At 57.8% G+C, this 13,464-nt stretch overlaps 1 protein-coding gene across 2 annotated transcripts; it reads right to left on the bottom strand.

The window, feature by feature from the left end:
* Positions 1 to 5,414: 5,414 nt before the first annotated feature.
* On the bottom strand, positions 5,415 to 12,407 carry FXYD2 (FXYD domain containing ion transport regulator 2). 2 transcript variants are annotated; one of them, XM_060017160.1, is made up of 6 exons: positions 12,375 to 12,407; positions 7,780 to 7,818; positions 7,524 to 7,598; positions 6,068 to 6,104; positions 5,876 to 5,906; positions 5,415 to 5,596 (listed from the first exon to the last, which is right to left on the bottom strand). In XM_060017160.1, the coding sequence occupies exons 1-5, from the start codon at positions 12,391 to 12,393 to the stop codon at positions 5,882 to 5,884; spliced, it is 195 nt and encodes a 64-aa protein (XP_059873143.1). In that variant the 5' UTR covers positions 12,394 to 12,407; the 3' UTR covers positions 5,415 to 5,596; positions 5,876 to 5,881. The 2 variants fall into 2 exon arrangements, with proteins under 2 accessions (XP_059873143.1, XP_059873142.1); XM_060017159.1 differs by lacking the exon at positions 12,375 to 12,407 and adding an exon at positions 9,778 to 9,845.
* Between the last annotated feature and the right edge of the window lie 1,057 nt (positions 12,408 to 13,464).

Here is a 13,464-nt window from a genome sequence, read left to right as displayed (position 1 = left end):
TCTGTGTGTCTAAGAATCACTGGGAGCAACAGACAATGACCTCTGACCCAGCCCCCATTCTCAGCTGAGGGGGCCGAGGTCCAGAGAGGGGCCAGCAGAGTGGAGCTGCCCATTTCCCTGGCCTCCAGACTCTGGGCCCAGCCTCTTGCATCCTCCATGCAGTCAGTTCCCTACCACCTTGTCTGTCTGGCTCTTCCCCCGTTCCCCCCCCCACACACACACACAAATGCACATACACGTACATGGACACTCACACACAATCCCTCGCACACCCAACACACACACAGAAAGTTCTTCCACAGACCCTTCCTGGTCCCAGCACAGCAGCCATAGACCACCCTCCACTGGTCTCAAGGGAGCGGGGGAGCCCATGGCCAAGCTGGCAGAGGACCCAGCGGGCGGGGCCTCCCAGGATGGGCCAGACCAAGTCCCCACTGTGGCCCAAAGGGTGCTGAGGAGGGTCTGGGGCTGAGGGTGGACTCAGGAGCCCCTACCTCCTGGCCGTGAACAGTGTCCTGGGAAGAATGCACTGGACGGTAAAACATTATGGCCAAGGGCTGAGATGCCTGCAGGGGTCCAGGGAAAGACAGCAGCATCCAGTGTCAGCACTGGGAGAACATTCGAGAAAGTAATCACAGCAGCCACTGGTCACCGAGGACCGGTCAGGAGCAGGAACTCCACGAGTCAGACATTGTTTCTCCATTTCGGGAAACTGAGGCTCAGGGGGGACTTGCCCACAGTCCCATAGTCCACAGCTGGCCAAGCCAGGGCTCACATCTGGGCCGGCTGATTCCAAAGCCTCTGATCTTAACTGTGATGCCAGGGACAAAATGCCGGCTGTCACTGGGACAGGCCCCTGGTAGCCCCCTCCCCGTCCAAGCTCCATGTGCGCCACCCGGCAGACACACTTCCCAGCTACCTGCCCAGACTGCAATGCCCAGCAGCTCTCCCTGCCCCCTGAGAAGCAGGGAAGTGGTAGGTCCAGCTGTGGGTAATCACTCATTCATTCCTCTGGCCAGCCAGTCATGTGCTCAGTCAACAGCAAACATTTATTGAGCACATGCTAGGATGGGCAAGGCGCTGGGGATTGCTGGGTAAACCATCAGATGCCACCCCCGCCCTCATGCGGCTTGCAGGCCGTGCAGACAGACATAAAGGGACTGTCAGAATGCCAGGAGTTATGGGGCCCCCAGCAGGTCCCCTGGGAGGAGGGCATCTGAGGGCTGAGGCCACTCCGGGATGACGTGAGTCACTGCATCAGGAGCAGATGGTCCACGGACACGAGACCTGAAATATTACTTACTGCGGCAGGGGTGGTGGGCACTCAGCTCCCGTGCAGGCTGGGTTGGCACAGCTGTGTTACTGATTGATAGGCCTTTCAGGAAACAAAGACCACGAGAGAATTCAACACGCTCCTGGCTCTGGGCCAGGCCAGCCTCATCTCCTCTGCTTTGTCAAGTGTGTCTTTTTGTCTGCCTTCATTACTTGCTGGGCGCCTCTGTTTTAACTACTAGGAGGGAGCGAGTGTATATTTGTGTGTGTGTGTGTGTGTGTGTGTGTGTGTGTGTGTGTGTGTGTGTGCGCGCGCGCGCACACACCCAGCCTCCCTGAGCACTGCTCTTCTGGGGGCAGGAGGTAACAAGGGGACCAGCTACAGGTCCCCACTTATCCCTTCCCAGAACCCCTTGACTTTGAAGCCAGCGCCTGGAATTTTTGTCCTGTGTTTGCTTTTCCCAAAGCCAAGTCCAGAGGCAGCCGAGGGCCGTCTCACGGTCACACAGTGGGCTGAAGGCAAAGCTGGCAGTGAGGCCAGCTCCCTACCGTCCGCAGCACGGACGGCACTGAGCTGCAGGCGAGGTTCCGGGGCCTCAAGCTGCTGCCCCCGCCTGGAGCTGCCCGTCTTCTATGCCCGCCCCGCCACCTCACCTGGGGAATTCCTCTTGGTGACACCAAGGAAGGCCTTCAGGGAAGCAACAGAGAATTTCTTGAAAAGGGAACCGAGTTTAAGAGCTCTGGAGACCAACAGCAGCCAGGAGCACCCCAGGGCCTGAGGAGGGGGCTTGGGGGGTCACGCAGGTTCAGGGCAGGCAGCCTAATAGCCCCCCAAATAAGCTGCTGAGTCAGAGCCTGGGGAGCCGCCACCCCTACATGCAGTGGGTTCGAGTTCCTTTCAGGTAGGAGGCCCTTCCATACCTGGGAAAACCCCTCACCCTGGTTTCTGCGGCCGCCTCCTTAGGTCCCCCCAACCCCCAGTGTCAAGCTGAGGTCATGGGCACCAAGGTCCCAAGTTCTAAACAGGATTTCTTCCCAAGCCCTCAGTCACTCAACTGCAGACGACATTGAGTGTCCCCAGTGTGGGAGGGGGACACCGAGGCTAAGGGGAGGGTTTCTTCTAAGGCTGGCTCACTCGGGCGCCACGCTGACTCTCCCAGCCCAGCCCCGGGCTCCGCGCTGCCCTCCCAAGGCCCTGCAGTGGGACTGCTGTGGTCCCGGCTCCAAGGCCCAGGCCCGATCCATCTTCCCAGCCAGAGACTCACTGCGACGACAGGACAAGGCTGGGCGGCCACAGCATTGGCCTCTGATCTCCCCTGGCCGAGTGTACGTCAGGAGGACGATGAAGAATGAACGCCTGGCAAGGAGTGGGTCACTGCCGCCCGGAGGCCCTGCTGAATTGCGGTTCAGACCTCAGCTGCCTGGGGCCGCAGATCAACAGGGCGGCCATTAATCTCTCCAGCAGGGATGAGTGGGAGGAGGGCCTGGGGGAAGGCTCAGCACTCCCCTCTGCCCTGGGCCCCTCTTCAGCTCAGCGCGCCCACTCCCTTGGGTGAGATAGGACCAGTGGGGTTGCTGCGGGCGGCGGTTGGGGGTGGGGGGTCTTGGGGCCGCCCTCTCCTTACCCACCTCTCTCTGGGTCCTGCTCATGACGTTGATGCTCATGACGTTGATTAACTCAAACTATGTGGGTGAAGGTCTCATGGTCACCCTAAGGTAAGGAAGATGTGCAGATCACAGAGGGTCTCTCCCTTCCAGGAGGAGTGAGGAGGGCTCGAGATCACACAGCCAAGAATTATCCCAGAGCAAGGGCAGGTGATACCCCTGAGGGGTGTGCAGACGGAATGAGAAGAGCTCAGGGCTTTCCTGGGAAACCAGAGCCCCTGGCAGACCGGGAGGCCCCTCCTCCCAGCAAAGGTTCCACCAGCCCTTAGACTGAGTTGAAAGCCCGTCTGAAAGGGATTTGGAGTAAGACACATGCTCCATCTGGTGGTGACAAAGGAAATTGCATCCCCTCAGACTAAGGCTGCTATTGTTGCTGTTGTGTGATTAAAAGTTAATTCATTCAATCACTTCCCAGCCTTGGTTGTTATTTGTGACAATCTGTGTACGAATTGTGGAAAATCCCAAAGTGAAGTGAAAGTTCAGTAGCTCCCAGTCAACGTGACCTTAATGGAGGGGGAAGGGAAAGTGTTGATGAGGACTCTGAATGTCACCTGGATCTGTGGTTTCCGCACTGGCTGCTCTCCTGGGAGCTGGTTAAGCATCACCTGGCATGGGCCCATCCCAAGGTTAATATTTGATAGTTCTGGAGGGGATGCTGGGTAGCTAGTGCTTTGAACAGCACCCCAGGTTCTGCAGGGCGACAGTCTGGAAGACTGGCAGACAGAGGGCTTGCAGCAGGGGCAGAGGCGGAAGTGACTCCCTCAGGACCATTTCCCTCCAAAGCAGCTGGAATTGCCCTCTGGGTTGGCAGCTCAGGGCCTGTGTATGGAACCTTCTAGAAATGTGGCTCCTCTCCTAGGCGCTTACTTCTCCTCAGGCAGGCCGCAGGCCTGGAATACCCCTCTTCTCGTTCACCTTGCTGCTACATCCAAGAAGCTTCAGGAGACCCCTCCTCCCAAAAGCCCCGCTGGCTGGACCTGCCCCATTCCCGTTCATTTCTCCCACTGTCGTGGATGGCTCCAGTGTCTTGTGTATGGAAATACTGAATTCTATTTAAGGGTTTGGCCTCTCAGGATTTATTTGTCATGGGTGAGCCCACATTCGGAGCAGGGTGTCACAAAGACCTTAGCTCTGAGTTGTAAGAATCAGGCTTTCCCCTCTGTGTCTCCCTGGAGCTTCTCCTCCCAACCCACGGGGTCAGTGAGAAGGACTCTGAAATTGGGGGGCCAGAGACCTGGGTTGTAGCTTGGCTCCGACACAGGCTGGCAGGGTCACCTGGACAAGTCGCTGCCTTTCTCGGGACCTCAGTTTCCCTTGCTGAAAATTGAGGATTGTTTGTTTTACTCTTTAGGGGCCTTTGGTGCTCAAGCATTCTGCGAGTCTGTGAAGGCTGGTGGTCCAGGCAGCAGTGGATTATGACAGAGAGCTCAGTTCTCAAGCAGAATGCTGCCTACCCTGCCTCTGGTCCCCAAACACGCCCTCCCTGTTCGCTTTAAACTCTGCTCACTTGCTGCTGTCTTGGGTTCCCAGGCCAGTCCCGCCTCCTTCCCTGGCTGCTCCAGGACCCAGATGAGTAAACTGGACACTAGGTAGTGCCATGATCCCACCATCCCATCCAGCCTCTCGCAGAGGCCTCTGCCGGGAAGGGAGAGAGAGGGAAGAGGGGCTCCTTCCAGGGCACAGAAACTGCCCGAGGGGAGCAGCGTGCTGGGCTGCCAGGGGGCCCCAGGCAACAGGAAGTCAGGCGCTGGTGGCAGGGCCGGCCTGACACCATCCTGGGTTGAAGCTGTCCTGGGTGAGTGCCTGCCAGAGCGGACAGGGGGCTGGAGGAAACGGTTAACAAGGGGCCCACCCTCACCGTCCACTTTCTGGCCCCTGGCCCTGGGGTTAACCAAGTCAGCACCCAAATAGATGGATGAGGTTAGGTCCAGCTGAGGCCCCCTGGCCCCACGAGTGGAAAAGGGGTGGCCGGAGCTTAGCACCAGGGTCAGGAAGGGGATAGGAAGAGAGCGTGTGCTGAGGCCCCCGCCTGGACCCCTAGACCCACCCACCCTGGCACGTTGGTGCACCTGGGGAAATGGCAGAGCACATAATATGGCCACAAACAGCTACAACGCTGGCAGCCCAGGGCATGGCTGCAGCGTCTCCCACTGGAGAGCTCCAGCAGCCCCACCCAGGGCCTGGGCCGATGATCAGGCAGCTCCAACAGCCTCAGCGGCTTTGAACCTGTGACCTTCGCCTTCCCATCTTTCTCTTTGCCTGGCATTTGGAAGGCAGCCTGAGCCCTCTGTCTCTGGGGTCCTTGGCATCACTAGGAAAGTCCTAGAGGGGATGGTACTGAACTTCTTGCTTAAGTAGGCATGGGCACCTGAGCGAATGATTGAAAAACAAGGGACCGGGCTGTATGGACTCCGACCTGGAGGAGCGGATGGTGGCAGTTACAGGAGAGAAGGAGGGAGGGAGGCAGGCCAGGGAAGGAGCCGTCTCTGAGGCTGGTTTTATTATCAGCATGGGGTGGGAGGAGGCGATGCCCACCCAGGGGTCATGCGGAGCCCGGGGCTTCCTTCAGCCCGAGGGCCTGGCAGTCCTGGGTACAAAGACCTATAGCTCAGGGAGCGCTTCCCAAGCGGCCCCGGTGCAATGGTGGACATGACTGGCTCTGCAAAGACAAAGACAGGATTGGGGCTGTGAGGGGGCAGAGGTCGGGACTCTCGTTTCGTTCCTTATTCATCTTACCTCTCCCTGGCATGTCTCAGCAGCCTCCCTTGGCTACACGTGCCACGCCAGGCACTTGGCCATCGTTTAAAAACATATGAGGGTGACAGACACCTGGCTGATGGATGAAAGACCCTGACGTCCTTCCCAGCTCATCCTCACCTCTTCCTTATTAACCACAGCCATCCCCGGCCACCCCCTTGCCCGCCCCTCGCAAACCTACCTCTCATTACAGCTCATCTTCGTGAACTTGCCTGGGATGGAGGAAAGCAGACAGGTAAGTTGGGGGGGGCGGCGAGTTCAGGGGTCCCTGAAGTTGTAGACCCTCCTCACAGGCCTCAGTGACCAAACTCCTCGACCTGCTCCTCCCGCCCCCGCCCCGCCCACCCCATCAGTCACCCAGGCAGGCACGCACCGGTGCTTCTTCCTGCCCCCGCAGCGGAATCGTCTGCCTTAAAGAGAGACAGGAAGTTAGTTTTCCAAGGAGACCCTCTCTGCCCTGGAGGACTCGGCTCTGTATTCCCTCCTCCCTCCCACCTGCCTGTACCGCTTGGTGTCTGCCTTGGAGGCCACAGTTGACTGTCTCTCTCTCTATATAGGGCTGCACCATAAGCAATCAGAAGCCCAAGCCAGTCGATTGGTCAGTCAACAAACACTCGCTGCAGTGGCTCCGTGGGGAGCGCCCTGAGCGTGGGGCTGAGCCTGGGCCATTGTGGCGCCCGCTGCGTGGCGCTGGGCCTGCAGACGCTGCTCAGTAAAAGCTCTTGGAGAAGAATGGCAGGAAGTCCAGAGCCAAGACCCCTGCTCCTGCCCATCTGCCTTCCACCTCCTACGTGCTCAACACCGCCACCAGGGAGCCTCCAGGGGAATCGGGGAGACTGGCCACGTCTGCAAAGCGCAGCCGTCAGGAGGGAGGGCACCACCCATGGATGTGTTAGGATCCCAGGACACAGGTGTATCTGCTACATTCTCTCTCTTCTTTTCATTGGTGTGTTTCCGTGTATGTTTCTTCTGGTTGCACCTGAACAGGGCTCCTGCTGTGTGCCTGCCGGGGCTGGGGCTGGAGCCAGGACCCTTTTCTCCCCTAGGACGCCCCATGCCTACGCTGGAGCGTTCTGAGTGCTTCCTTGGCTGCTGTGTCTTTGGCTGCCAGCCCTAACCTTCTGAGGCAAGTGGGATCATCCCCATTTAACAGATGAGCAAACTGAGGCCCAGAGAGTAGGGGTGCCGAAGGCCTCTGGCTGCCAGGCACGGTTGCCTCCCGGCAGCAGGCAGGGGGTTGCGGGGGGGGGGGGGGTTGCAGCTGAACCCGCTCCGCTTCCGATTCAGCTACGGAACCTCAGGCAGCTTGCTGCCCCTATCAGGGTGGGTCTGGTTTTTCATCTGCAAAATGGTGACATTGGTGGCCATCCCTCAGTGTTGCCAAAAGGATTAAATGGGCCGAGATGTAGCTCAAGCCAAGGAAGCGTCCAGATCTGGGGGAGGGGGTGTCCAGTGGAGGCTGGTTGCCTCCCTTCGCCTGGCTCCACGTGCACTGGAGCTTCCCTGGGCCACTGGAAGCCAGCTCTCCCATCTCCACAGCCTTCCCCCCAGCATCCACGGGAGGGCTCCCTGGAGGAAGAAGGAACCTCCTGGGTGGTCTGAGGACCAAGCAATGGGGCATCCAAGACTCCTCTTTCCATCAAGGTGGCCATCCATTTCCACATCCTGCGTGGGGGACGGGAGGGGGTCCGAGAAACTCACTTCCCCCTTCCTGGATCTGGGAAGGGGGCGAGAGGGCTCTCCCCCCTCCACCCCGCACCTGGGAAGCCAGTGCGCTCAGTGATGTGTCCCCATCAGCGCCCCACTTCCCACACGAAGGCCCCACTTACTGAGGATGATGATAAGCCCCACGACGAAGGCCAGGGCAGCGAAGATCAGGCCCCCGTTGCGGACAGTCTCATAGTCTGAGGGAGGAGAGGGCAAGGAAATGGGATGAGTGATCCCAGACCCCTCCCTGCAGCCAACCTGGCAGCAGCCCTACAGTAACTGGCGAAGGTGGGGGACACATAACACAGAGCCAGGAACCGGGGTTACATGGGTGGGGGGGCTCAGGAAGGGTGCGGAGGAGGGGCCCACCAGGCTCACCATAGGAGAATGGGTCCACGTCCTCCTTGGGGCTGCCACCTGAGGAGAGAGCCAGAAGTGGGTCAAGGGTGAGTCACCGACGGCGGTGTGTTTCAGCCACAGAAACTGTGGAACTCCCATCCTTCCCATCCCAGCACCCCTAGGGGTCCAAGGGGGCCAGGTGAGGCTGGTGGAGAGACACCCACGAGTGGGGGCTGGTGAGTCCCCACTGCCCTAGGCAGCTCCCAACCATCGGCTTGGGACCAGATACTGTGCCTCCAAAGCAGGGACCCACGATGCCTGTGGAGGCCCCTGGCACCTCTGGGAGGGGCTGGTTCCTTCCTCTCCTTGCTTCATACAAAAGTAGGAAAAGACCAACAGAGAGGCATCTCCCGTAAGACTCACCAGCAACCTCTCTCCATATAACTAATGAACTACAAGGTACTTAGCAAATATTTGTGAAGTGAACGGATGAATAAATAAATAAATAGAACCTTAACGTTCACTGAACAGAAGGAGGAAACTGAGGACCAGTTTGAAGACTCTAAAGTCCCAATAAAAGTTGGAGGCAGACCTGAGTCTTGGACCCATGTTTCTAGATTCTTCTCTCCTACATTGCTATCCTCAGGGGGAAGCAAATTTATTTCAGAAGCATTAATATATTGTGCTTACCATGTGCCAGGCTGCGGCTAACAAAGCAGTAGCTCATTTAACCACTGTAACAACCCTATGAGGCATTAATATTCTTCCAATATAGTCCATGAGAAGACGGAGGCACAGAGGGGCAAAGCAACTCACCCACAGTCACACAGCTAGAAAAGGGTCGAGCTGGGAATGAACCCAGGCAATTGGTTGTTAAGAATCTAGGTGCTTAACCCCTTTGCTGGGCTGCCTGTCACATGGTCAGGAGGAAGGAGACATTTCAAGGCCAGGTGGTTCGGTCCAGTCTCCAGCCCCGAGCAGTATCATGGCTCTGCTTCCGGCCCTGTAAACTGAGCACACTCACTGTTGGGCAGCTGGAGGGCACCTGGCCAGAGCTTTTCTGCCATGGCTAGGGGTGGCCCCTTTTCTCTGCCCTACTTGAGCCCCTTCTTGGCACTAGGGCAGCAGTGCCCAAGGTCAAAGGAACGCACCAGTCGGCACCTCCCAGGCTGTGCTGAACTGTGCCTGGGCCGTGGGGCCTGGTGAGCCCAGCTGTCCTGGCGGTACACCCGCCCTAGGCCAGGAGGGAACAGGCTAGAGGGGGTCTGCTCCTGGGCCTGTAGGGCCTGAGGCCAGGGGAGCCTATGGGGGGGCCCAGGCACCCGTCACCATGCAGAAGACCTCCGAAGTTGTCTCCCCAGATTCGGTTCAGGTCTTGTTCAAGGTCACATGGGGCATTCGTGTCAGAGCCATGAGCAAACTCACAGCTTCCCTCACCCTACCAGGAACCCGTCTCCTCCCTGACCACCACGTCTTGAGCCACTGGATGAGCCAGCCCTCACCCAAAGCCCTCGTCTTTTCTAGATCTGGCTCTAAGACCACCACAGACGACAGAAGGCCTACTGGATTCCAGGCCTGATCACCCTCGTTCGCAGGATGACTTCTGGGCGCGTGTCCTGAACTTGGGGACTCTCACCCCAAAGCCAGCCTGAAAAGGCTGAGCAGAGGGGCCCACTCCTGCCCCAGCCAGCCTGACCCCCATCTGCCTGCTGCTCTGAGCTTAGATAGTCCCAAAGATACATGCAACCAGGACGGATGCAGGTCAGAAAGTCAGGATAGAAGCTCACCGCTCCCCACCCCCCAGCAGCTCCTACTGGGCGCCCAAGGTTCCACCATTCAAGCTAGATTTCTTTGGAGTTAAGGCAGGATTCTCTTTTAAAAGCATATTTTCTTAGCGGGAAGGCTGGCACGGGATGTGGCAGAGGTGGTGGGTACACTTGGAAGGCAGGGGTGCCAGGAGACGGAAGAGTGGGGTCCTGCTCACCCTCCAAAGATGGTCCGAGGCACCTAATGTTTCACACGCGCACACACACTCACCATCATCTGTTGACAATCCTGCCATGTCCCCCCGCAGACGGGCACGTCCCACTGCCCTCTTCCCGCGGCCTCTGCTTCGGGGAGAGTGCCTGGCTGTGGGGTGGCCAGGGATGGGGGGGACATTAAACATTAACAGTGCCAGGTAATATTTACCCTGGTCACAAGAAAGGCCCTGGTGTGGGTAGCGGGGCTCCTGCTGAGGCATGAGGAGGTGCAGGGGCAGCAGGGGTAGGGAGGAGTTGGCCGGCTTTCCAAACCCTCCCCAAGGAAATTTCCAGAGAGAAGTGCTGGGGACAGATCAGCCGTGGTGTCCTTCCCCCAGCCCGAGAGGTCACGGCTGTGGCTGTGACAATGGGGAAGTGGGAGTTTCGAAATATATTCCGTGTATACTATAGCCTGGGGTGCAAGGTCGGGGGTCCCATGGAGACCCCTGACCCTAGCAGCTGCCCACCTCACCCACCGCTATGGAGATCGCTGTTTCGGCTGATATGTCTTGTCTGGCACTCAAGGCTCCTCTGCGGTGGTCCCAGGGTACCCGGCCCCTCCCGCCTCACAGCCCACCTGAGCCCCCCACGCACGTTCACACCTCCAGGCCTTCGCTGCCTGGGAGCGCCCTTTCCTCTGTTATCTTCTTCATCCATCCAGGCTGCATCTAACAGCTCACACCTCAGTCAGTGTCATCCCTAACCAACCCCTCGTCTCCTGCAGCCTCTGGCACTCTCCTTCTCCAGCCGCGAAGCACAGCTTCCGTGCCAGTTTCCCACTGTTACACGGTAGGCTCCCTCGGGAGGGACCAAGCCCTGCCACAGGGAGAGCGCCTTGTTTTCACGATTTGCAAAACACGTTCCTATTAGTTCCTTGCACTTTGTGTTATTTCCCCATTTTACAGATGAGTCATCTGAGGCACAGAGAGGGTAGGGCCCTGGCTCAAGGGCACACAGCGGTGAGAGGCAAGGTGGAGACTGAGAGCCACACCCTCAGCTTTAGGAATCAGGAAATTCCCCACACTTCCAAGGCCTCCTCCCCGCCTCTACTGTGGCCCCACTCACCTTGGGGACCGTAGCGCTGGGTAGCTCACATTCCTAGCTGAGTTCTAATCGATCGAATTGGCTTCCAGTAGAGGCTGATGCTCAGTTATAGCCAAAGGGCCAAGGTCAGCAGTCAGTGCTCATCAGGGGTGGGTTAGTCCTTCAGAAGGACTCCATCTATTAATCTTCCTGGAGCAGTGGCAGTGGGATCAAGGTTTGAGTTCACTTCCTGGCTCCTGCACTTGCTCAGTATATGGCCTCTGTCAAGTGACTTAACCTCTGTGTGCCTCAGTCTCCTCAACTGTAGAATGGGTTGTGATGAGGAGAAAGTGAGATAATGCAGTAAATGGTGTGGCAGGGGGCCTGGTACACAGTAAGTGTCATCATTGTTACTGTCATACACTGTCAGACCCAGAAAAGCCAACCACCTTCCAGCAGGATGAACATGAGGGTGAGATGGAAAGAGGAAATGTCACGGCCTGCAGACCAGGAGCCGAGACACCCATTCAGCTCTTCTGCTTTCAGGGCCAAGTGATGAATATTCATGAAAATACAACAGAGCTAACCTTTGGTAGGGGCTGAGCGTGTGTCAAGTTCTTACATGCATTGTCCTGCCGAATGCACGTTTGCTCCATTCCACAGATAAAGAAACTGAGCTGGTCATTGACTCCACAACGACCCTGAAGGTGGCCAGGGCAGCGCCATGATCCCCACTGGGCAGCCCAGGAAGACTGAGGGCAGGGAGGTTGAGGGATTTGCTTGAAACACCCAGTCAGGGACAAAACCAGAGCTAGAAAGCCCCCATGGCTGTACTCCCAAAACTCCTGGGGCCCTCCACACAGACACTGGTACCTCCTTACTATACATTATCTTGGTATCTTAGTACATTTTGTCTATCTTTGTAAGCCACTGTGGATTCTTTCTGGAGTATAAAAATAGGTAGAAAGTTGATAGATAGGTAGATAGATGAATGACTATAATAGATGATAGATAGATAATGATGATGATGAAGATGATAGATGGATAGATAGGTAGATAGATAGGAGATGATAGAAGACAAGAGAAATAAATCAGTAGCTGCGTTTTTAACTCTATATGCAAGGTACTGTTCTAAACACTTTACAAAAATTAACTCATTTAATCATCACAGCAACTCTATGAGTCAAGGAAGGCATTACTATCATCCCCATTTTATAGATGAAGAAACTGAGGTCCAGAGAAGTAAAATAACTTGCCAGAGGTCAGGCAGCTACGAAGTGGGGGAACCAAGCTCTGAACCCAGCAGTCTGGCTTCAGAATTCCTGCAGGTGGACAGACAGATGGACACACAGACAGAAAGGGGGCTGTTGCACAAGTTGCCTTCCCAGGTCTTGCAGCTCAGAGATGCTGGGAGCAGAGATGACGGCACGCCCAGGACCCATACCGAGATGCCCTTGTCTAGAAATCCCGCCTCTCCTTGTTTCTGCTTTTCCTGTACTCCTGGGGAGCTGGGGGTGCACTTGAAAGTGATGGGGTGGACACCTGTGTCAGAGTCTGAGAAGGTGGGGGGATGGGGTTCAGGGGACTCACCCAGGTACCACCTGTCCATGGCAGGAGCTGCTGGCTGTGTCCTCAGTGGAAGAGAAAGTTATGAGGTGCTAGTGACCCAGGGCCTGGATGGGAAGAGTGGCCCTCCCTCCCTCCCTCCACACCCCAGCCGAGCCCACAGGCAGGAAGAGACAAAGGCAGGGAGGAGGGACTGGCAAGGGAGCCCTCATCTCGTGCCGCCTGCTGCCGGGGCCAGGCTGGGCCAGGATCCACGCGAGAGTGGGGGAGATTCTCTGACCTCCAAGGTGACCTGAGGAAGGGGGAAGCTGTGAGCCACAGCAAACAGTGGGGGCGGGACGGCAGAGCACTGGGGAGAGATGCCACAGCCAGCAGCCTCCGTGCAGCCCAAGGTGCCTGCAAAGGTCACCAGGAGCCAGGAGGGCACTGGCCGGGGCCACAGCCCGTGGAATCAGAGCCCTTGCTCTCCACCTGCCCCTGAGGCAGCTGAGGGAGACACTCAGGGGTCCCCCCAGGCCTTTACTCAGCGACACCTCACTCCTCCAGCCCAGTCAGGCCTTGGCCCTGATGATCCTGCCTTGAGGGCTTGTTCTCCAGCTAGGAATCCCCTGGGACTGGGCAGAACTGCAGCAGGTCCTTGGAAGCTGCCCTGGGTGAGGAGGGAATGTGTCCAGGCCATGGCCCAGGGCACCAGCTGCAGCCTCCTGTGTCACCCCGGGACCTGGGCAGAGATGGGGAGCCGCTGGGGCTGGGAGAGGGAGCCGGTGTGTGACCCACCCTTCCTCAGCTGGGAACCCCCACTTAGCCCCCAGTGACTTACCTGAGGCTATGATGTCAGATCCGCCCAGCGGCCCAGCAGGAGATACCAGCAGCTCAGCGAGGCCTCTGAGGGCTGCTGGTTGGTGCCGCAGCGTGGGGAGGACGGAAGACAGCACTTCCAGTGGGAAGGCAGGTATGCAGGGCCGGCCTCCCAGCTGGAGCCAGGAGCCAACCGTGGGAGCAGGAAGGCAGAGCAGCCCCTACCCTGGCTCAGACAAGACCCTGTTCCCTGGCCGCTGAGGCCTCCGACCAAGGGGGAAGCGGGGCGGCGGGGGGATGAACTGGGAGATTGGGA

Source organism: Delphinus delphis, chromosome 8 (genome assembly GCF_949987515.2).
Source record: "Delphinus delphis chromosome 8, mDelDel1.2, whole genome shotgun sequence".
Classification (NCBI taxonomy): domain Eukaryota; kingdom Metazoa; phylum Chordata; class Mammalia; order Artiodactyla; family Delphinidae; genus Delphinus; species Delphinus delphis.
The sequence above is the reverse complement of the archived record's forward strand: the minus strand, read 5'-3'. Positions and strand labels throughout refer to the sequence as shown.